The following is a 25,949-nucleotide window of genomic DNA, read 5'->3' as shown; positions in this document are numbered from 1 at the left end:
TCAACTGACACGAAAAAAGTGGCTACTGTTAAATGAGCATGATTGTTGTTGGGTAACAGAAGGGATCAACCCAAACAAAGTCTAAATGTACCACAGTACTTCCTTGTAAGTCCCTCCTGACCTAATCACAATTCTCTTCTAAATTTTACCTTTTGAGGGTAAGGATGCACAAATGGAATGTCATTACATATGAACAAGTGTAGAAATAAAAGAATATCAATGCAGCCACAGCTAATACAACACTATAAGTTTTACATGTTTACATTCAATAACACGTTCACACATGCCATACATATTACAAGCAAATCCAACCACCAGATGGCAATAGTAACTTGTGGCTATGGGAAAAAAATAAAAATGAAATAGCTTAGTGTTTCTACATTGTGAATATTTCTACGGACTTTACCATAACAAACGTATAAAGCACATTTAACATATCAAAAATATCAAAAGAGATAAACCTATATGATTGATAAAAGTAGAGGAAGTAGATGGTAGACTAGCAATATCATTCTACAACACAGTTTGACTGAACTGTCTGGGGACAGAGGACATTCCCATCGACAAATTTTGTAAATACAGCTAAAATGTTTAAGCACATGCCGATACATTCGTTGAAAGCACAACTTTCAAGGACATACCAATGTCTGGCTATTTAAATGTTTTTCAATATCAATTCACTAATAACTAATCAATAAATCACATGCACATTGGCTCCACTCTTTGGGCAAACAGACAGGTGTATACAAATCTTGTCTTCTTTTGTTTCAAAGAAATGAATTGCAAAAATACTGTGTCTATCCTCATGGCCACTGAAATGCCAGTCAAATTTGTGGCACATACCAAGAAGACTTGACATCTCATTCATTTTTGTCCATTGATACCAAATCTTTGGTTGTTGGGGGGGGGGGGGGGGGGGGTAGGGGGGCTGGTGATGACTCCCATGGCATTCTGAGACCCACGAAATGAGCCTCGCTCCCTTCTTGGAGAGACATGGTGCGGGCTGTGTTTGGTTCAGGTAGCTAGTGGGAAGTTCAATCGATGAGCAGTTCAGAAAAGAATCAATATACAATGTACCACTTAAGAAGTGGTCTGGTGTCACAACCTTTGACTTGTTATTTCTACCCGTACAAACAACTCTACTCAGATGCAGTGTATAATTCATCTTGTTAGAGGGGGAAAGTGATCAGGTAACATGACTAGTTGTGAACACTGCACAGCAATGATGACAGGGTGCTGTATGATCCTTCCAAGGGATGAAACGGGATAACATTACACAGAAAAGCTTGGGTCATAATCTGAACACTTGGTAGTCTTTTCTTTTTTAACAGTCATGGAAGCAAGAATGATGAGAACAATATACAATACATCATTTTTCAAACCAGTAAGGAATATGTCCAATGCTACTCGTAAGAAATTTTCTTTTTATCTAGCAAGCATTTCCTTCGTTTCTACTTTTGAATTTTGTGGAACTGTTTTCCTTGTTTTTCTATTTTCCTTTTGTCGAGTAAAATCCCTTTCTTTCTAACACGGGCTCTTTTCTGTATTCACTGCTTCAAATGAAATAAAAAATTGCTCAGTTGAACTGCATTATCTTTCCTGTTGCACTTAAAAAGTTTGTTCCTTTGTCTTATTGCATGAGGAGGGCAGACTGGTCATAAACTAGATGTCCTTGAGAAAAGAATGCATTTGATAGAACAGAAGTATAAGCATGCTGCAATTGAACAGATAATTGCACTTTGGATGATAGTTCTTCAAAACTTACTTGCCCTTGCTTTGTAATAGATCATTTTCATAAATCTCAGTTAATAATCTTCACATTGCTGCAACCTATTGATAATAAATGCATGCTTTGGTTCAAACACAGTGAAATAAAAAAAAGTCCTAACTATGGATACCTGGTAACTCATGAGTTTGACCAGTACTCAAAACACAGTTTAAAATCGTCATTCTCACTATTTGCTGACTTGTTGACTAGCAGAACAGAATTATTTTTATGTCTAAAATGTTGGTGGAGAAATCTATTGACTAAAAAGAAAAGAGAGATATGATCTGTGTTAGGACATGAACAGATATTTCGCACATAGAAAATAAATCTCAGGTAGAGAATATATTACAGAACTATGACAAAGTACCCATACCTGCTGCCAAAGTCAGTAAATTTTTGTTGATTTTCTCAATTACTTTGATTGATTTAGATTTCTATGTACAACTTACATGATACAAGGCATTGAGAGGCTTAGAGTGTTGATGAGACTTGCAAAATAATGCATGCCGGTCAAAAATTACCATCGCAAAATAAAATAACTTTCTCTCTCTCGTCTCTTCTCCGACAGAAAAGAGTAGGAATAATTGTGGATGATTTCTTCTATGCTAGAGTGGAGAGTCAGGGCATCTCCTCCTTTAAGGATGCTAGGCAGTTCCTCAGCAGCTGGACTTGTGCCTGAAGATGGACGGGAGAGAAAGAAAGGATAGAAGAGACATAAAGAGCACAGTGAGCACATGTGGGGCAAAAAGGGAAGACCTCTCTCTTAATTGTGCAAGATCAAAATACAGAGAATTTCTCATGACTACAGCAAAGCAAGCTATCAAGATATCTTGCTACCCTCCCCTTGGAAAAAACAAAAAAAAAAAAAAAAAAACGCCATAAAACAAATACGGCACACATCTTGTGATTATGAATCTCTTATGGCTACTAAAAGCATGAATCCCATCACCCTCTACACTCATCGCTCCTTGCCCCTCCCAGTAACCATTCCGTCTCCTTTGAACATTTAATCAGTTCACGCAGGGGCCCTATCCTGGACTTTTGGGTATGCCTCTCCAACCTCACTGCAGAAGTGAGAATGTTTTGACCATGGTTTGAAATAACATGCAGCTGTATAAAGCAACACTTACCTTCCCACTAAAAAGGCAGTATCTTTCTAAATGTGCACATGGAACGCAATAAAATTTCCTGTGTGCCTTAGGCTTATTGCATCACAAAGCATCTGAACCATCGCAAATAAGACCTTGCTTCAACGAAATTGAGCCTTGCAAGAGCCATAATCCACTTAAGGTATGGTGGAAACATTGCTGAAAATAAGAAGCATGGTGATGGTCACCTACTAAAAAATGACTCGCATCTTCATCATCTGTCTTTCTTTTCTACGGAAAACACTTATGCAGTGTTCCTATTTAAAAACGGTTCTTGCTTATTGGGTGAGCACTGTATTAAACTCTACAAAAAATGCCAATATCTGTCATACATTCAGTGATGCATGCCCCATGATATGATGCTCCATCTATACCTTGGCATGTTTGAGCTCCAGCTCTGCTAGCTCTGTGAGATTCTTCCGGTACGCCACCACTCTCCGTGCCTTAAAGTCCGACAGCTCCCCCTTCGCCACGTCCGACATCTTCTCAAACTTCTCGCAGGCCTCCGTCTGGTTCTTCTCCGCCGTGTGGACGTCCTTGTTCTTCATGCGGGCCTTCTCCAGAGCCTTGTTGGCATTCTGGTAGTTGACCAGAGCCCTCATGCGCCTGTACAGCAGATTCTGAACAAAATGGGCGAAGAAAGCTCAGATTATAAACCACATTTTGTTTAAGCCATACATTTTGCAGGTTTTTATCTTCACTAATTTCATGAGTGGGGTGCTATCCATGAATTTGACAACACACAAATATACCGAGTCTGATCCCCAAATGAATGCGAAGTGCAAGCATAACAAGGGTACATTTCCCTGTTCATTACTGGACTCCACGGTCGCGATTGAACCACTCCTGTAATTGTCAGAAGTCCCGGTTTGCAAAAACTGGACTCGCTAAATATATGGTGTATACAGTGTTACATTTGACAGGTGACACATTGGCTTAAACCTACTCCACTAAAAGATACTGTTTTACTGTCATATCAAAGTAGTTCATCACATTAAATGGGTTTGTGAAATATGAAAATAGATGGCTTTGTAGAGTCAATTAAACTGTGCTGTTTTCCCTATGTTCTTTAATGTCAGTGCCAATATGAGAGTGGACCATAATACAAACTTTAAAAAAAAAAAATTCTGCCCCTGTCACCCTTCAGAGGCAATGGTCCAGAAAATTGTCATAAAAACAAATCTTAAAGTATCAGATCCTTACATATTTTGCTTGTGAGCTCATATATTGGTTTCAAAATCTCTGAAAACTTCCTTTTATCAGGTGAAGAGTGTGAATGTCCAAAAACATTCCACAAGAGAGCTATGCCAACCTTTGCTGCTGTCGAGTCCCTCATGTAGTAGCGCAGAAGATCCGACTGCTTTAGGTCCTCATCTGATGCCACTCTAGCTTCTAATTTCTGTGGGAAGTAAAGTAATGGGGAACATCAATGTCATGTTACTAAAATCTTTCTACTCTTTGCTGTGGAGGTTATTTGTGGGCAGGGCGTAAAATACAGATATGGACTGCTTTTCAGGGCATTATTCATATTATTGCCCTGCCCGAAGGATCTCGACTCCATGCCATGACCCAAGAAGCTTGCACACCAAGGGTCAAAGCATGGATTTAAGATCCTGAGGGGCAATACTATCGAAAATTCCTTGAATAAAAGCAACCTTTATCTGTTTCATACACTGAATAGACTTAGAAAAATTGTTTACTTGGCCAAATGCCAACGCACATCAAGAGCTGCCATAGATGTTTGTATTGCAATCGCATTGGACACAGGTCACCTCTCGTGCTAAGGAAGCAAAGCATTTACAGTGCACATACACATATCCACGTAAACACCAATAGAGGGCAGTTAAGCACTATGGGACAGTTTGGGTTTTGTAAGGCTGAAGGCAATCATTAAATCTATGCCCCAATTTCAACCAATCAGAGTCAAGGTTTCATCAAATGAGGTATATAACAAGAGATAAGTGGGCATCTATGCACAGTGCCCATAACTGAAAAGGCAAGTGCCAATTTAAATTTATTTGTCCAACAGAGAGGCTTAGTTGCCTTGGGGGAGAGGGTAATGATGGAGGGAATCTTAACAAACAAACAAACAAAACTTTGATATATCAATCAAGACTATCCATACACTGAAGAAAAAAAAAAAGGACTGATAATTGTGGAAACAGTAATTTCTAGCAAACCAACCTTCTGGCAGAGGGACAATTTTATTTTCTTGACAATCAATGCCTATGATAATAACAGAAGTTGTTGGGTTTTCTTTTTTCTGCCATCAACCTCTGTATTAAAAAAAAAAAATATGCTTCATGTTACCAAGTACAAAGTCAGAGCAACTGTTACCACTACAATTTAAAGTGAACAAACAACTTTTACTTTATTGTCAATGATACACACTGATACTGACAGCGTATTGGTCAGAAGTAAAATGCTACTCATTTTTAACATTCAGAGATGTTTGAGCTCATACAGGGTAACTACACTGATATGAGTATTAACAGGTACAACTGAAGCTATATGAACTTACCCTCAGTTTCTCAAATGTCTCTGAAATCTTGTTGAAGAATCTGTAGAAGACAATATGTAGGCAAGTAACTATTGAATGAAAGGCAACAGTCACGTATCATCCTACAGACATTGCAAAATTGAGATTCTTTATTAACCCTCTGTGCGCTTTGCTTGCCGCTTGGCACAGGATGCCACATAGCATTGTACACACTGCCCAAAATCTCTGGGACAGGAAGGGTTAAAAACATCTCCACCTGCATCAAGCAAGTGCATCACCTGTAACAATTTGTTGACATTCCACCAAGCAACCTGAATACAGCTTGACGTAATGTTCTGATGTTGCCGACGTCTAAGCACAGCTGATCTTTTATGACCCCCCCCCAAAAAAAAAAAAATGTCCATATACACGCCAACTCTTTATATCTCTGCAATTATACAAACCACTCATTACAGTACATTAAAGTGGAACCCAAAAATATTACGTCTTATTTCAAATCAGTAACTTGGCTAGCAACTGCCATCTCCCTTTATTGGTATACATAATATCTACACTCCATCTTGTTGGGTTTAGACATCTGCGCTGAAAAGAAGATTCATATTTGACGATATCACATAGTTTTTGTAAGAACCTTAAAGCCAAAACATAGTTCTGGTACGCCTGCAAAAGTTGTCAAATTTCGCTCCCAAATGTGAACGTATGCCTAAGAAATGTGCGGAATAACGCTGTAATAACAAGATATTCGATGGGTAACGACGAAAATGCAAAATATTAACCACAAAGGTTCACCGCAGTCGCAATCTCAGAACTTACCTGATCGGGGTCAGTCTAAACTCGGACTCTGGGACAACTCGGCCTCGCTTTGACGGTGGGCCAACGTGTCCCTCTGGATTGTACAGTGTTGTACTATGGGAGCGGCCTGCATAATAGCGCTTCGCTTTCTGGCTAGTCGCAGTTATGGTCCAGTTGATACAACGCGCGCATCAAAAAACCTCTTTGGCGCACATGTAAAATAAGTGTGCGCTTATCAAGCACTAAACAGCGCGTCTCAGCAACTCAGGTGATGTGCGTAATATGCTTGAGGACCGCGCGCGGTCCATTTGTTTTAAATAGGATTAGCGCACACTTTCCTGTCTGTTCAGTAAAGCCTCGTTTGTTATACAGTAGAATATCAATGGCGATCACGAACTGCGTGTAAATTGTATGAAATAGGGTCGAGTTTTCCCTGAGACCGAGTCAGTCTGGATCCTTCTGGAATATAAGTTGGTAAACCGACTTTTATTTTTGATCTCAAAATACTCCAAAACGACTCATCATCCAGGCAAATCGCGTCAGCCAGGCAAGTTTCTTTGCAGACTCTTTCGATATATTGCAAGCAAATATGAAATGGTGCCAGACGGGTTCTCACACCCTTACCAAAACTATGTTTTCACTTTAAATGATGCATCTTGGAAGCAGGGATATTCATCATTTAATTCAGCCATAAATCATCTCCCAATAATTGGTTCTGATTAGGTAACTTGGAATATGACTTGAAAATTATCAATTAGGACTTGATTCTAATGATTAATGTTGTAGGCCCCTGCTCTCACAAACACACACAATATGACAGTGCAGTTTCACCTTCAACATATTTGATCAACAAAATAGATATGCATGATGTACGACTTGAGTGCACTTACTTGTCTAAATCTGTTTTATCGATAGTTCCAAGACCTAATAATCCTGACGAGATTTTGATATATATATCTGCAACATCTGTAAGAAACAAAGATGGGAGAAACAAAGACAGTGTATGTAAAAGCTACTGAACAGACTGCTCATTTTCATAATTATATACCGTTACATAAAATAAACAGACATTCATAACGTTGTATGAATATAATCACTAAACAGATGCTAAGAATGGGGTATCCACACAATAACTCCATTGGATTCTCTGTCTTATTCAGTACACAAATGCAGACTGCAACCACTCTCCATACAGTATTTGTCATTGTGATGGATGAATCAGTGTTGGGTAATGTAGGAAGGATCTACCTCAGCATGAAAGTACAACAATCCTACTCTTATTCTTATTTCAGCAAAGAAGGGATATCCCTTTACTTGGGTATCAAGCAATGTTTTAAAAGTGGAAATTTTTGAGGTGTGGAAATTTTTGCACATTCCACGCAACCAGAGACTAGCGTGAAAATACAAGCACGCGAACATTTTTGCTTGCTATATGTACCACTATGTAATGTCTTGATTCCACGGAATTAAAAACGCTCAAAATTGATCAAACTTGGCCGAGCGGGAAAAATTACTCGTGCGAAAATACCCACTTTTACAGTACATTCAACATCGAAGACACACAAATAGAGAAATTATGCCTCAGATTGTGACTCCTTCAAAATACATACGAAGGTTTGGCAAATTAAACCCTGAAGTGTTTGCTTGTCCTATCTTTGTTTTGTACATCTGTGATACTATCCATTGAGTCACAACAGCCCTGCTCTCTGTATGCCTAACACAAGCCCACTACATGGCTTTTTTGTTAAGAATGGGCAAGGCATTTCAGGTAAGAAGCAGAGTAGTCAAGACGCTGCTTTATTCTTCCGGCCATCCAGTCAGGTGGCAATATACTTTGGAAGTTACGTCCACTTAACCTGTCCACAGGTTCATCTCGTTTTTAATATCTAAGAGATTTTATATGCTTCTTGGATTAGGTTAGTATAAGTACAATGCTTTGCAAAATGTAGGCCACTACAATAACGCACTACTGTAAAAGTGGATATTTTCGCGCGATTAATTTTTCGCGCACGGCAAGGTTAGAAGAGTTTCACATGCTTTTAATTCCGCGGAACATATGGAAAGCAAAAACATTCGCGTTCTTTTATTTTCGCGCCAGTTTCTGGTTGCGTGAAATGTGCGAAAATTTGAACACTGCGAAAATTTCCACTTTTACGGTAAACTGAGAGGGGACTGAATTTGTACCTTTGTGTGCTCGTGTCATCTTATCTGACTTGCTTGTTGCATCCTTCACCTTGTTGTGGTATTCCACCAGGAAGTTCTTCTCATGCTCAAAAAAAGTATCGACGTCCTGCGGAATATAAATTGAGAAGCGCTAAATGCTTCTGCTGTGCACCATCAGAATCACGCCCACACATAGCCAGTACACAGAAAGTGATGCTCTCAAGAGTGATGAACAAAGTATACAGTCCGACCGCTCTTATCCGGCCATGTAGGGATTGACGCCTGTCCATATAAGCAACTAGGCCGGATATGGGACAAACAATGTTTATGTACATGTACACGTATCTGCCAACCCACTGGCAGTTAGCTTACACTGGAACTGGATCTATACTGGCCTATTCAAAATCAGTCCATTTTTTACAGAAATTGAAACATTATACTGTAAAAATTCAAAATGTTCTATCAGAATATTATAGGTAAATCATGTGAATTTTGTAAGAGATGTAATCGAGTTTGAAATCCCTTTCCTTTTTTTATTTTTGTCTTTACTGCATGAGCATGTCCACATGGCAGAGAAGTCAGGATAAGAGATAGCCGGATAGTCGAGGTCGGACTGTACATGCAGATAAAAGAGCTATATATATTTAATATTGACAGATAAATGAAACGTGGCAAACAGCAGTTAGTGCTGAAATGATAGAAAAACGGAAGAGAGATCTTAGTGCAATGACTGCATGGATACATGCAGGAGAGAAAAATAGACAGTGGAATACAGATGACTTTGAGACACAAAGTCTTCATCCTCTCCATCACGCATAGGCAAGTGTAGGATCAAGGCACCACATCACATTCTGGCAAAGGGAATGCCACTTTAATTAAAGAATCCATTAAAAGTTTACAACGCTAGAGAGGTAAACACTGGTTCTGTGTCATTACATTGCATTTATTGCCTCCGGCACCACTTCATGGCGAGGTATAAAAACGTGGACATGCTTCAAATTGCTGTAAAACAATACAAAAGTGTCTAAACTGAGCTTAAAGGGACTGTACAGTACTGGTTGAGGTGGGGATTCATGTTTTGAACATTCCTAAGTGAGATAATGAGAAACCTCTTATAAAATATGAAAGAGCATGTAATTTCAAGAAGGATTCAACATTTATTTGATGAAAATTGGTTTTCAAATGGCTGAGATATCCCAAAAAGTGATAATAATAAAAGGCGACAGGCCACGCCTTTTATTAGGATCTCTTTATTTCACCTTGTTTTTGGATATCTCAGCCATTTCAAAACCGATTTTCATCAAATAAACTTTTGATACCCCTTAGAATTGCATGCTCTTTGACATCTCATAGAGTGGTTTCTGAATATCTCACAAAATATTAAAAGCTAAATCCTCACCTCAACCAGAACTGTACACACCCTTTAAAGCAAAGATCTCAGGAAAAAGCTGGAAAAAGAAAGAACCAACTGCCCTCGTTGTCTTACCTTCTGGCCAGAAACAAGCACTTCATCCACTGACTTGGTGACAAACTTCATGAGGCCTGATAGTTTCTCCTTCTTGTTCTTCCCTCGCACATTTAACTGGAAACATGGAAACAAGGCCCAGAACATTCTTATCACAAAGTGTAATAATCACAAATCATGCACTTAAGGCTACACAATTATGGCTATACTGCTCTCATGAACAGAAATGCTACATATGAAATTTATACTGCTGTCTTTGGTTCAAACTTTTGAGAGAGGTAGTTCATTCAACTTGTAATGTAGTCGAGTCATAAGTATGCCAAAACCATCGTGCAAAGGGTGTGTGATACAAATGGTGCTAAATATCTTTGTGTAAAACTTGCGGTTGTCTAGTAAAACAGGCTAATGTATAATAAATTTAGGATCAAATACAGTTGAAGGATGATGCCTAATGATCTTGTATTCGTTTGCATACATTCAGCATCAACAACGAATGAAGCAAGGGATACAGAGGTTCTTTATTCCCAACACTGCTGCATCAGCAAAAGCAAATTATTTGAACACTGCAAACTCAAACTAAATAGCTTCTAAAACATACAAGCAAAACAGTGTGACAGATTTTCAACTTTGACCATATTTGCACGTATAATGAAAGTAGATGATCATGAATTTGGGCTAAAGTATTCTGCAAAGACATTTTATCTCTCTCACAAAGCTCTTTTACAGTTACTTTGGGTGGCATCATGTTGACTCTCCCCATCTCAAAATAACACTTGGACGTTTGAAAGAAATCTACCTCTGACCCACAGACACCAAGACGAGGGTCATCACATATGAATGCACACTAATGAAGCACACCAAAAACGACGGTTTTGCGGATAAAAGGCATATAAAGTGTTTAGTTATCATAATATCTGTTTTCTGAATGCATACATCTCAATTCAAAACTATTTGTTCCTTTCCTTTGCACCCAACTAACCTCTTGCTTGTATTCCAGGAAGACTCGGAAGTTGTGATCATTTCGCAGGGTGGAGTGGGCTGCTAGACGCTGTAGAAACACTTCATGCATAGCCACAGTCTTCTTGAATGTTGCTAGGTACTCACTGTAGGTAGCCAATTTGAAAAAAAAAAAAAAAGAATCAGAATTTTATATGCTAACCTTTAAGGATATGTGCGATTTTGAAAAGTATGTGAACATGACATTCAAGATGTTCTCCTTGTTCTTCAATATTTGTATTAATTTGTTAATATGTATTGTGTGCAATATTGAATCATATGTGATATCATCCTATCTGCTAAACTTTCACCAATTGCTTCTGCTTCAAACTCTACGTATTTACAGCCAACTGTTGGGAAGTAGCTGAGGCTATGTCATGATCACAACAGGTATTTGCACTTCCTGTTTGTTTTTAGGTCAAATAATATGCATGGAATTACAAATTGGACACAAAGTCATAATTTCAACTAGAAATGTCGCTATGGCAACTGGTATGCCTCTGCCATAATGCACGATTCTCCTAATAGGTCTATAGTACATGTGGACAATGTGTGATTACATTTTCACAAAACTGGCAAAATATCAAAATGACATGTTTGTCACAAATGCATCTACCTTCCTTGACCTATGTTTAATTGGATGAATAGGAGAGCATGTACTTTAACTTCGACTTTGACCCTTTCATAAGTTTACGCACTTGAGTAATTTTCAAGGTATGGAGAAAAAGTGCAATTTCTGTATTGAACAGTAAATTGTTATCATTTTCATCTGGCCTTTGATTCATAAGAGAATCACTGTCAGGCAGAACATACATAAATATGTACTAAGTTTAAAGATTACTTGAGCCGCTTCCGAGATATGGAAAAAGTAGTAAGTTCAGCACTTTCACTTGATCTTTGACCTTTTGACCTTTGACCTTCTTGGCAAAAAAAAAAAAAAATCCCAGAGAATCTCTAGTGGGTAATATACATGCATACATTAAGTTTTAAAAAAATAATCCTGCTGGCATTGCATAAATATAAGGAAAATAGTAAAATTTCAAAATATTGCCCTTGACCTTTGACCCCTGACCTTTGACCCCATAAACCCCAAATTCCCTAGCTAACTACTGACAGTCAGTACATGCATGCATACTTTGTTCCATAAAGATACTTTGAACAATTTCCAAGATACAGAGAAAAAAGTGAAATTTTAACATTTTACTTGACCTTTTGACCTTTGACCTTTTGACCTCATGACCCCAAACTTTCACCAAAGAATCTTAATTGGGTAATACATGTATACACGAAGTTTCAAGAAAATATCTTCAGGCATTGCATAGATATGGGGGAAATAGTGCAATTTTAAGCATTTGACCTTGACCTTTTGACCTTTGACCTTGAGCATGTGCACCCAAAAGTTGATAGGCACAACTTCACCCCCTAATACACATACATGCCAAGTTTCATTAGTCTACCTCAAAAGGTTTTGATAGTTACCCTGTCCACAAAATTCATTACGGACGGAAGGACGGACGGACGGAAGGACGGACGGACGGACGGAAGGACGGACGGACGGACAACCTGAAAACATAATGCCTCCGGCACCACTTCGTGGCGGAGGCATAAAAACATGTAACATCTAAATATCAAAATGTGTCATATTGGGTGAAGTATATTCATTGTCCAATACTGCATCTATATTCTTGGTATGTACTGTCAGTTGTTTTGGCCACCTTCTCATAAAAGGAAGAAAATGAAAGGTTTCTTTTCATCCCCCCCCCCCCCCCCACCCACCATGATAAAGGGGTTAGAAAGTAATATGAGAAGTTGCTTAGTAAATCATGAACCCTAGTACATCCTCTCTGAACAATAATCTTGCATACCGAATCAAAACTAAAAGTGGAATTTGCCTCAACAATAAGCATTCTGAGAACTTTAAAGGTCTGCACCCACTATTTGGTATTTATCTGATCTGATGTTCATTTGTAACTTTTTGCAGCTTGGTTGAGGACTATGTTGCGACTGGTAAACACAACTATACAGCTTACGCCTTAGCTTGCTTGCCAGAAAATAAGACAAATACTGAGGAAATCTTACTGGACAGAATACGCTTCCACTACATCCATTAAAAGCATTGCTGAACAAAGTTCTGTCAAGTCACTATAGTTTCAAGTGTACAGCAACACAAAGTAATACAGCATCTTAATAACAATATCTGAAGGACAATAGACTTGCATACCCAACCCCACACAGTGTGACAGTACCAAAGCATACAGCAGTTCAAAAGTAACATGGCACAGGATTAGACTTATGCCCCCAGCCCCCTACACCATAACGACATCTCTGCAGTAATTGTGGCTTAGACTTACGCCTCCAGCTCCTGCTTCATTTTGTTGAACTCTTCTTTTGTCATGGTGCCCTCACCCTCCCCTAACTTCTGGAGCTTCTCTCTTGATGCATCAAAGTCTGGCCTTGGTGGCGCTGGGGGAATCTATTTTCATGAGCGATAACAAAAGATCATGATGACACTTTGATGCACATTCGTAATACCTTAGCTGTTGATAAAGAATAGCTGTTCATTGTAAATGCTATGAATACATTTTGTCAACAATCAAAATTCTGAATAAGATGATTCAAACAATCAAACAATCAATCTTGCTTTTTGAAAAGGATGTGTATAGTTCATCCTTATAACAGCAAACTAACAGGGCCTGTATATACAAATGACATGAAACTTTCACATCAATCAGATATCAAGCTTGGTTCTTTATCACATGCAGAAACTTTCTACAGGCTGCCTGGAACTTTGGATAAAGAAAAGAATCAAAAACATTAATTCACGTTTCTCGCTGCCACATTTGTCAATGCTATGGTAATAACTGGGATGGCATTTCAACATTACATGAAGTAAATGCTACTTAAATAAGTCACAAAAATATCTATCACTGACTACATTTACTGCAATATATGGATGGCAATATGTTGTATTACTCCATGCACCATGACACAGCACTTGGTAAGCTTTGAAAAGGATCAAATACATCATACAAAGGCGACATTATTCCGTCTATCAAGCTGAATCAAAGGTAACGAGAGTGAAAGCAAAACAGCCTTTCGTTGCTTATGGAGACAATAAAACAAAAAGACGCATAAAAACCAATATCAGCATCTAACGAGGGTATTATGTTCAATGATTCTCTCTGTGCAGCAAAAAAGTCACACTTTCAATGACCACAGGAAGGTACAAAGCATGAAGTGGGAGAATGGCAACTTACAATGATTCCCCCGTAGTCCTCGTTCTCTTCGTACATAGCATGGAGCCAGATGAACTCTTCATGCTCTCGCTGTACTGAAAACTCACTCTCGCTGAACTCGGGAAGGGTTGTCTAAGATAACGAGAACAAAGCAGAAATAATTGTAGAGATAATACAAAAATATATTTAACTTGGCAACTTCTTAATTTCTTAGTCTTTTTCTCCCCATGCACAAGGAAAATTGATATTAAGATTGAATACAAGTATGAGAAACACATGAACAAGACAGCAAATTATGAAGACATATCAACTGAAGTGGAGTTTTAGTAATATAACAATAACAGTGATGATCAGATGATGATGATAACAACAACAACAATGATAACAACATCAACAACAAGTTTTTCTAGGCCTGCATTAACCAGTTAAGGACGAGTCCCGAGTATACTCAAGCAGGTGTCTATGAGAAAGGCGTGTTGTAGCGTAATCAGTCTGTCCTCGACAGGTTAAAAGACACAATGTGCAGAGGACACCAGATACGAAAATTCAATAAGAACTGTTCTCACTTCTCACACAGTTTGTAATGTTGTGTTTCATGTCAAATATCATGACTTTAAAACCTCTACAGCATACACATCTATTGACAATAAGTACTACGAGTACATTGTGCCATTTATGCATGCCGTATGTACGTACTCTGTAAACTGAGAGTACGGTACATAAAGGGCAAAATTGTATGATCTTGGTCAAATTGATGAAGAAACCTACATGTACTCTTTAATTCAAGAAATTACATTCTCCAATTGTGTTCTTCTATTTCTGAAGTGGACAGTGATTCTGTGGCTGATCATAATAGCCATTTAATCTCACCAAACTTTGCTTATGTATTCAAATACAAGTTGATTGAACATCCTCCCTCTTAGTTTTCATAGCATTATATGATAGAAGAAATGACAAATGAAGAGTCTGGAGGAATGCATGAAGTCAGTCCCACTCATTACTGCAAATACATGCTCAGCTGCCCTTTTGGCATTACACACAAAAAAAAACACTAATGCCAACACTAAAGCATGTGCTACACCACTGAAATGCAATGATCTCACTACAGGACATTTCAATGCTGTGTGTCCTTAGTAATTCTCAAATCACAAGAGTCAATATCATTAATGATGACATAAATTATGCATCACAAGTGCTAAGGCACCTACAATTGTATGAGTAATCACCCATGAATCGCAATCATCCATAATCTCCGAGTTTTGAACTAAAAAAAGAAAGAAAAAAAAAACTGCAGATCATAACCCACCGTGATGAAATGCATTCTCATCAACATAAGAAGCCCTATCCCATTTACATCATGTGCATACTTGGCTTATAATTATGAACAAGACAAAGGATCTCATACAATATCTATAACGCATCTTCTAGACCCCGTTTACAGTGTGAGGTTCGGCCGTGGCTCGGCCGTGGCCGAGCCTGCCTTCATTTCAGTGTAAACGCGCAAAAAACCAAATGCCGGGCCAAAATTGGCCGCGCATTTGGCCATGCTCTGGAGGTGGTCTCATCGGCCGCAGCCGAGCCCGGCCTTTTCTCAGTGTAAACGCAAACTGGGCCAAATGCGCGGCCAATTTTAGTCTGGCTTCCAAACCCTCTCCCGTGCTATTTCGTTATTCAGGATATTAACCCCAGGGCCCTTAACGTCGAAAACTAGTATAGTTTAAGGTGGTTTTGTCCTGCAAAGGATTTTTCCTTCGGCAAAGTCCTTTGCCCGAACGGCGACTTCATTCCCACGGAATCCAGTTGGCAAAGGGTCTGAAAACCAGACTATACCAAATTGCGTTTGTTTACAAGCAGAGCGCCACTACAACAAAATATTGAAAGGTTTGAATTAAAAGCACGGCCAAGCCCAGCAGTGTAAACGGACAAAATTGCAGGGCTCAGCCCAGCCCCGCACTGTAAACGGGGTCCAAGTCATCATAAAAAGCAGGTAAATGTACAACAAATGAAGTAATGTAAAATCACTGCTCTAGAAAAGCACTTAACAAACAAAATGAATCCAACAAACATGGATATTCTTGAAGCCATCACCGGCAAATGCAACTAAGACTCAAAACACCATTCTCACTAGAAAGATCAAGCATTTTCCCCAGAAAAAAAGAAAAAGAAATTATAAAAAGAATGTCTACCACTGTTATTGTATGTGAGACATCTACTGGGTACTAGTAGTATGTGGTCAGTACCTCAATTGCCACTCTGTATATTGCACAATGCTTAGCCATTGTCTCTCTGCTTTGAATATCATGGGTATTCTAAACCTGAATGCATCTGATTGCCATCCAAACCCCACTGAAAACTTGAATAATTGACACAGTGCACACACAGAGTGCATCAGTTTTGCTTCAAAACAAAGGAGCTACAAAATTGTACACATTGAACTGAACGTCAAGTGCTTTGAAAACGAAACTAAGCAAGTAGAGTCTCCTTCAGAAAGGGCAGCACCAATCAGCATCACACACATTTGTGTGCCTTCACCTTAAATCTTCTCCATAAATCCATTGTATTCATTTTTGAAGACATAATGATTTCTTTTTCACTCTTCAATTTGTCCCTTTAACATATCATATTCTTTAAGGGCTGAAGAACTTTATAAGAAATCTTAAGGGTATTATAAGTTAATTTTTCATAATTTTTCCTTGATTGGACACATAAAAACATTGTTTTAAAAAATCTAATTGATACCTTTCTGGAATATGATGCTATACCTCATGTTTCTTGTTCAACACAGCTTTCCTGAGACTCTTTTCATTCTCATGTCCCAATCTTATCAATATCAAATGAATTAGAAATCTCCTCGAATAAATTCAGATATCAAGACACTCAAAAGCTACTACATCTCATAGCAGCTCATTCCATGCTAGAACTGGCAGGATCATAACAAAGCATAGGGGAAGTATGCTTCATTAGGGCTTCTAGCACAAAATGATTCAACAACCTATTATTAAGTTTTGGACAGGAAGAATCCAATATACCTTTGAACTCCTATCCAAGCCACTCCCTTGCCAAGAGAGAGAACAGAGCCACCACCAATGTTAATTCACTCATTAACACTAGCAGCGATTCCTAGTAAGATGTAAACAGTATTCTAAAGTGGTGGTACACAGGGGGTTAAATGTCACTGATGTGTCTGCAAACTCATGTGAGACTTTTTCTGAAGAGAGGATTAAAATGTCTTGATTGCAGATTTATGCTTCCTCTGAGCCCAATATGTGGGGAAAGTAATAACAGCTAGACTGCCAATATATACAACTTTGGCTGTTCAATTTCAAATGTGGTATGCCTTTTACACACATTGCAGATTAATAACGTGCAATCAATTTCATTCCTCTTTGCCACTCAATAACACGTAAAAAAAAAAAAAATCACATTTTGTTCCAAAGGAACTGAATTTACTTGGAATCTCAACAAAAGTCAAACTATGAAGAAATTACTAGGATGTCAATAATAATTGATCAAGATCTAAATCTTCAGAATTCTCACTGTAGCGGACACATTTCATGACCAAGATGGCAAAATATTATCAATCACAAGAAATTTTTCAACCAAATATGCCAATAAGCAAATAATCAACGTTGGTGAAGGTGATGGGACAAACTATTACTTCCGAGGCGATCTGGATGTAGCTATCTTTCCGAAGCGCAGCTGAGGAAAGATAGCGTACACATTCAGATCGCCGAGGAAGTGATAGTTTGTCTCATTGCCTGAAACTAAAAGTTGATTATTTGCTTTATATTCGACATCTAGGGTCCTAGAAATTCCCATTTTATTCCACATCTGAAACCGTTTTAGCCGTCTTTAGGTATCCTTAGGGCTTAGGCTACGTGTGCGCGGTGATGACAAAACAATGAATTTGCTGCGCGCACTGCGCGCACCGAAGTGAAAGTGCGTTGCACTGTGTACTATCAAGTGACCTCGGTCACATGATAGTCCACAGTGCAACGCACTTTTATTTCGCGCGTACTCATCTTGCGTTAGGACTGTGTGGCCTGTGTGGAGATCAGCGAAACAAAAGGGACTATCAACATAGAGTGTAACAAACTTTTCTTCTCAGGTGATGTGATGGGCAAAACTACGCTTCATCACGTGATCAGCTCTGGACCAATCCTATTGCAACATTCTTACTATGTGGAATATAATGAGACATAGCTTGAACATTTCTTCCCCACAAATTTTCCTGCAGATGATCTCTTCAAAAGGTCATACCAAGACGGTTTTTCATACATACTGTTCACAGACTTAGAACCATATCACTTAGTTACACTACAGTCATTGCTACATTTATGTTTTCTTTATTCATACTATAAGCTCTTGCTTTGTGACAGCTAGTAGTTATATGCTGCAGAAGTTGACAGTAAGCAGGCAACAAAGGGATTCCACAAAGGAACCAAATCCAATGTCCACCAAGGCACATCCAATCCTCCATACCCTACAAAGCCTACATGGGTCTTGCTCTATAAGGTGTGATGCGCAGCCAGTAAAGATTAATTTGTGTGAACTATCAAACTAGATCTCTATGACAAATAACAGATAACATTGGTGGAGAATAAGTTAGCATTATTGGCGACTATAACACTATTTGAAATATTTATAGAGTACAGAGCTGTGACATTTGTTTACTGTTCTGCCTGCATAAGTAATTTTACAATTTAGATTTAATGTCAGAATGATGGTAATGCTCACTGATGGTCAAATGCAGAAGTGCAAAGTATAGGGTCAACATTTCATCATGAAGCTGCAACACAGAACTCCAAGATTCCATTAAAGGGGCTGTACAGTACTGGTTGGGGTGGGGATTCATGTTTTGAACATTCCTAAATTGAGATAATGAGAAACCTCTCATGACATATGAAAGAGCATGTAATTTTAAGAAGGACTAAATGTTTATTTGATGAAAATTGGTTTTCAAATGGATATCAAAAAAAGTGAAAATGATAAAGGTGACAGGCCACGCCTTTTAGTAGGATCTCTTTGTTTCACCTTGTTTTTGGATATCTCAGCCATTTCAAAACCCATTTTCATCAAGTAAACTTTTGATACCTCTTAGAATTGCATGCTCTTTGACATCTCATAGAGTGGTTTCTGAATATCTCGCAAAACGTTAAAAGCTAATAAATCCTCACCTCAACCAGAACTGTACACACCCTTTAAGCTTTGGTCATCATGCAAATTAAGAATGAATTTGCTTGTATCATGTACTGTAAACGTGGAAATTTTCACGGTACATTAATTTTCGCGGATTTCGCGCTACGTTCGGCTAGCGCGAATTCAAAAACGCGCGAATATATCTTCGTAATTTTCTATGCACATTTTTTCGTCGATGATACTGCTCCGTAGTACAGACATGTTTACGCATATAGCAGTATCATTGCACGCGCCGCACGCACCGAGCCCATGGCCGATTGGTGTGCTACATCCATAACATCTCCGCGACTACAGTACATGTATCGAGTAAAATACGTGTACAGTGTACTACGTACATAGTGTAGTTGAGCGCTTGTACACTCACACTCGCGCCGCTAGCGCTCGCTACGTCGCTTTCATACGCTGGCATCGCTGGATGAAAACAGCGACTGTGTATTAACCCGCTGCGGAGCGCGAATTCAAGAACCCGCGAATATGTTTTCGAGCCGCTCAGCGCGTAAAATTAATCGCGCGAAAATATTGACGTTTACAGTATACACCATCTAAAATCTGGGCATGGCAAAACCATCTTTTCAATCATGGCACAAAATGTGATAAACATTTATGAGCAAAATTCCATGATTAGCTTATAATGGCCACTTGCAGCATGCGCAGCAAATCCCATGGCAGTGAAAGTACACGTAAACCAAGCATAACAATTAATGATTATGCTACAGTTTGTTGATGAGTTACATACACACTACTAACTATGTTCAAGAAGCTTTGGCTGCTATTCTTTATTTAGCTAACTATCTCAATTTTATTCTTGTAAACACAGAACATAAGAATACACTGCTTGTTAACATGGAAAGTTTGTACCATATGATGCAGTTCAGCACAAAAGATGAATATTCTAGAATCATGTCCCATATATGGCAAAGTTCCCTAGGCACATGAAGGTATAAAAACCTTGCTACAAAGTATGATCCATAAGTCCCTACAGTGGTGACAAGGTACATATTTGAGCACATGATCTCTTTGACAAACCAAACAATAATAATCTACTGCACTAGCCTGGACCAAAAGCAAGAATGTCAAGCTTAAAAATTGTAAGACAGTTTACTTTGAAAAAATTCATTTTACTGTCTGTGCAGAAACATGTATACAGAAATATTACAACAACAACAAAGAAACAGTGGGGGAAAAAGATCAAATGCTGCCAATCTTGTAAAGTTTTCAAACACAATTAAGGAATTAAAAAATAAAGAAGAGAACTACTGAGGAAGATTAAAGACTATTTCATATTTTGCTAGTCTGAACACAATTGCATTTTCATGCATTCACCCAGGTATGTAGAAAACAATTTAGAATGATAACATGATGCAAACAGGCATTCTAAAACATTTATCTTGATCTCAGGAAACTATAAATGTCAATACTGCCATTTCAAAGAGCATGCTGCAACAAACAAAGCCACCTGACATTGTAAACAGGACAAATGATTGATTACTTTCACATGCAATCTACGTAGAAACAATAAACACAACGCAGGAAAAGAAAAGCAGCTCTCCTACAATGCAAATTGTGCTTGTAAGCAGTAGCAAGCGCCTACTCCATTCAGAATCTCAAAACTACAACATTCTAGTGAATCTTGCAGGATAGCTGAAGCTCACGGACTGAGGAATCTAAAAAGTGTTTATAGCACACGGGAGCATGAAATGTAGGCGTCACTTGCTGAGAATTTAGCTTTCTACAGAAAGAACCTGTTCAGTCATATTTCATTTTAAATCCTTTGTTGATACACAATATCGTCATCTTGTCCTCATTGTCAAGCATGTGAAATCAATTAAATAAGAATTTAATAAAGAAATAAAACAACATTGTTGTCCTCATCCACACCAATCTATGTCTGGTTTATAGCTTGCAAATGCACAATACTGCAATTTGCTGGCATGCAGCCACTTCAAAGTTGCAATCTATTTTTTGGGTACCCCTTGGTACTTTCACAGATTAAAATTTGCCACAACTAAAATGCAATAAGAGCTGCTCACACAAGCTGTAGGAGGCCAGCACTTTGCATGTTGGAGAGTAGCTTTTACATGTCCACTGCAATAGAATTTCAGAATCATTGGAACAAAACCAAAAAAAAAAAAATAATAATAATAATAATATATCTTCAAATGGCTGAAATCTGAGGGGGTAAAAAGCAGACAGTGTGCAAGAAGCAGGGTTAGCACTGACTATGTACAAACATAAAAATTAAAACTTACTAAAGATAGGGTATCAAGCAAATTTGGTCTTGCAGGACGCTACAAAAAAGAAGAGAAAGATCTACAGACAATATATGTACACGTTTTCAAGCATCATAACACTGGGACAATCAAAACCATGCTTGACATTACACTATACAGTCTCACTTATCACAGCCAACACATTTGCATATAATGTGCATATATTCTGCAGCTAACAAAAACAATGAACCATACAAGTAAATGGAAAGATCCAGGAAATGTTCGGATGTGACATAAACTAATAGCCCTTACATTGTACTCTTGCACCTAAACAGATAACACTGTAATTGCAAATCCAAGCTAAATTCAAAATCTTATGAATCTAAAAGTCACTGAATTGCAACTAATTTCTCTAAGTTTAGCTGTGGATGGCAGATACCAATCACATTTGACATAGGTTATTAATTAAGCTGAAAAGTCTTTTCACATACCCAGAGACTCCAACCCTCCCCACTTTTGGTGGCAGATCTCACTCTTTGAGGCTTAAATCTCCAGCTCTTCCATCTTAGTTTGAATTTTTCCCATTATGGTTGTGTGTCTCCCGCTTTAGATGTACAAATTATGTATTTTCTCCAGCTTGAAATTTAGCTTTCTCCCGCCCAACTTTAGTACTGTCAATATGTGTTTAAAAATAAGGCCAAAATAGCACCAAAGGGCATCTATAACCTGGATCCATCACAAGGGATGTCGCGCTTAGCGCTCGTGATTTGCACTGCACACACATAATACTGTGTGCATGTTCAGGTGTCAGAGTCTCCAATTTGCTAGGGAGGGTCAAGGCAGGAGAATCTCCTGTATAAAAAGATGTTTAGGGTTGGAGTCTCTGCATATCCCCCCCCCCCCCCCAAAAAAAAAAAAAAAAAAAAAATTGTTACCAATTGTTACCAATTATTTACATGAATCTAGAGTAATGTGCATCAATTTTTTTTTCTCTCTAAAATTCCTCATCTTCAAATAGTCAGCCATATAAGATGAACAAATTCAACTATGATACCACTATACCACATTTTTACAACAGTGACACAGACTTCACAGACAATCACCACAGGTATGCCACTACACATTGCAATACAATATAATGCGTACAAGAAATGCTGACCACCAATTCAATCTGGGTTTCGCATATTGTAATAAAAACTTAAAGAAAAAAAAATGTGTGCCTGGGAATGGCAGCTACTCAAAGAAAGGGGGACTTTGACTGGATTACCAGTGCTGGTAAAAATGAAAAATGGTGAAAGTGGTTACTGGTATGTAAAAAGTTCTATTACTGTAACCTCATGATCACATTGGCTACCCGTTCTACACTTTAGTACTCTGCCATAACCCACACTCACTCTGTCATTCCATCTGAATGACTATAATATTTACGATGTAACTTTAAAAACATAGCAAAGGTAACAACTAAAACTGATAGTGATGTCACTGAGTCTATGCTGCCTGGTTCTCATTCATATCGTGATGACTTTAAAACATTAAAAAGGAAAGATGTTTGGGTCAACAAATGACAAATCAAAAATGCAAATGTGGTAGCTCTGATCTGCAAGCACCACGAGCAGGTTTAGCTCACTTGTGCTCTAAACTATTAATCCTGTTGTCATCTTTGAAACTTGCACTAATCTTGCTAACTTTAGATATGGAGGGGCTTACAACTTTACAGAGATGATTTCTTACTTCATGATGTTCTAAGGTCCAAGAAGAATGCATAACTTTTGCCTAACTTGTTTATTTTATAATAAACACTTACAGGTAGATTACCATAAATTTCCATTGAAGCTTTCAAAATGCAATCTATTATCTATAAACAAGACTTTTTAAAAGTTTGGCAGGTTTGCAGGGAGGGGGGGGGGGGGCTTTGGGTTTAAGCATGTTAGCACTGAAAATGGACATCTTAAATACATGCCACTTTGCCAGGAGTTTTTTAGTACAGAAAGTGACCCGTTCATCGGCACTCCTGAATTATCAAAATATTATATTCATTCTCTCATCCTCATAACATGTGCTGGTGTACTATTATAACCAATATAATATGATTGTAACCAATATTGAATGTCCAATTGCATTAAAACCAATATTGGATGTCAATTTTAATAAACTTCAACCATTCTGGTTGTCAGATTCTACTGACTCTACTTATAAAAGCCATCTTCACCATGCAAGCAAGCATGCAACTACAAATTGTATGCATACAGTGTACATGTAGGTCAATATTGTAACACAGCATATAACCTTAGCACTACAAAATTGGTGATAACTTGGAAAAGTCAGAACCACATATCACTTAAATTTACAGCATATTCTTTCTCCAATGAGATCTGATTTTATATGGCTTTTCCAGTTGTTTTAGAGCCGACAGTCCTTCAATTCATTTACTAATATTGCAACTGATGATGCCGTTCAAGTCTGAACTTCTTTAAAAGTACCGGTACTGCATCAGTATCATCATGCAATATGGCTACTATGAACTTAATTATCATCGACAAGTATCATCAACGTTGAGCAGGTCCCATAATGAATATGCAGAGTTACAGTTCTAGAACTTCTATGTGTATGGAGACCCTACTGTCTCTGAATTTGGAGATTACAATATCTTGAATGTGCTCAAAATACCACAAATAGTAAGCAGCTTTGATTAACCATTTAACATTTTTGTCATACATGTATAAAATTGCACATAATTTGATAGGAATTTCTTTTAGACAAAAAGAAAAAAAATGAAATATAACAATATATCTGCATACATGGTAAAGAGTGCAAATGAATGGGTCATCAACGTGCAATACATCATACTCACTTTTGTGTGGACGGTAAATTTAACCTTGTCTCTCTCACTGAGGGCATCGGAGATGTCAACCAGGAGGGAAGTGTCCGTGTTCAGGTCCACATTGGACTCTGTCCTGGCCTGTGGAAAATGAAAGGATCTCATCTAATTCTACATCTGAAATGAGTGTATGAAAATGCTTGAATCAGAGCTTTGTTGTATGGAGGGTACTTTTTTTTTTCCTAATCTTGACGTGTGGTTATATTCTGATAAATCTAGCATTTATGACTAACAGTGTAGTTGAGGATACATGCAGACACTTCAAGGAACTTCTATAAACTTTATATCTGCACTATACTGAACATTCCAGATGGGAGATGCAGAAATTGCTATGCCAATGCCATGTCATGGACTCCCCATGAATGATGCATGGCTATGATGACTAACTGCGACCAGCAGTCCCATCGGGCCATACGCATAGCGTAATGGGGCTGCGGACTGCAGCCTTCAGGATCATGACAGGGTAGTAGCGGACAAATATCAACTTAAAATCGAAAAATTTCTTAAATTTGAAGACTTACCAGTGAAGTTGAAGTATATGACAACAGGGTAGGAGCATTTCAATGACTTGTGTTTCAATAGATTGGGAATCGCTCAGTCAGGTCTGCAATGCCAATGCACACTGTGCTACACATCATTTCTGTTGAATAGCTTAGCAAATCATATTTCACTTCCACTGTTCCAGTACTACTAACTTTCGGAATAACGAACCTCATTTCATTTTTGAAATTATGATTTTCAGATTTCTTACGTTAGATTATAGAAAATATCTAGTATATTACTAGTAGATAGCTGTAGCCGGTCTAGGGCCTACCGGTAATTTAATTGTTTAACGTTAGAATCTATGCTTTTACGCACGGTCAAATTTTGTACGCGAGGTCGAACCTTGGTGCCATGCAGGTTGTTTAGATCCATTGAGTTACTTTATTCTTGTGCATTTCAATCAATCGAATTAGCTAGACAGATGGATGGATGTAGCGCCACTACTGTACTGCTGCACTGGACTGCATCGCTTTGCTCTGCCTCTGTCTTGGTTGGCTACTACCGAGAGCTCGACTAGCTCTGCTAGCTCTTTCTACTGCAAACTGGTATTTCTGTAGGATCTAACTGTTTAGAACTCCTGACATGCATTGACTAGAACCCAATGTGGTGAAGACCTATCAACATGATCATGATGATCAATGCAATGAACTGAACTGGTTCATATAGGCTCTGCCTCTGCTGCTGCAAGAGCCTAGATAGCCACCACTCACTCATGAGAGACCTCTCGGCCATACGATAGCACACAAAACATTTATCGGCAGTGTGAGCCGCAATGTTACTGTAGCTTTAGTAGGTAACATTGTCAGTTCTACGGCAAGTTCGTGTGGTGGAGACATCGGGATGAAGAGGACCATAACACTTACCTTCCCCTGATCCTCTGCCAAGAGATCTTGGCTGTCTTCCATTCCGTCCTGTTAAATGAAAATGATTAGAAAAGCACAGTTAGAGCAATAGTCATGAGCACAATTAGCAGGATGTTGTTATAATTTCTAGTGGATCAAAGAGGGTACACCCACCATCATGGCTGCGCTGCAGGTTACACGTGCGCGTT

General features: G+C 38.4%; 1 protein-coding gene across 1 annotated transcript; it reads right to left on the bottom strand.

The window, feature by feature from the left end:
• Positions 1-927: 927 nt before the first annotated feature.
• Positions 928-25,949, bottom strand: LOC139724609 (sorting nexin-6-like). Its single transcript, XM_071635744.1, has 13 exons — positions 25,915-25,949; positions 25,762-25,809; positions 24,329-24,436; positions 14,090-14,200; positions 13,184-13,305; positions 10,816-10,939; positions 9,858-9,953; positions 8,393-8,498; positions 7,099-7,174; positions 5,438-5,477; positions 4,229-4,315; positions 3,291-3,536; positions 928-2,443 (listed from the first exon to the last, which is right to left on the bottom strand). The coding sequence occupies exons 1-13, from the start codon at positions 25,918-25,920 to the stop codon at positions 2,387-2,389; spliced, it is 1,227 nt and encodes a 408-aa protein (XP_071491845.1). The 5' UTR covers positions 25,921-25,949; the 3' UTR covers positions 928-2,386.

The sequence above is a fragment of the Diadema antillarum genome, unplaced genomic scaffold, assembly GCF_040938485.1.
Source record: "Diadema antillarum isolate AM-2024a unplaced genomic scaffold, OU_Dant_1.0 scf00000223, whole genome shotgun sequence".
NCBI classification, from domain to species: domain Eukaryota; kingdom Metazoa; phylum Echinodermata; class Echinoidea; order Diadematoida; family Diadematidae; genus Diadema; species Diadema antillarum.
The sequence above is the reverse complement of the archived record's forward strand: the minus strand, read 5'-3'. Positions and strand labels throughout refer to the sequence as shown.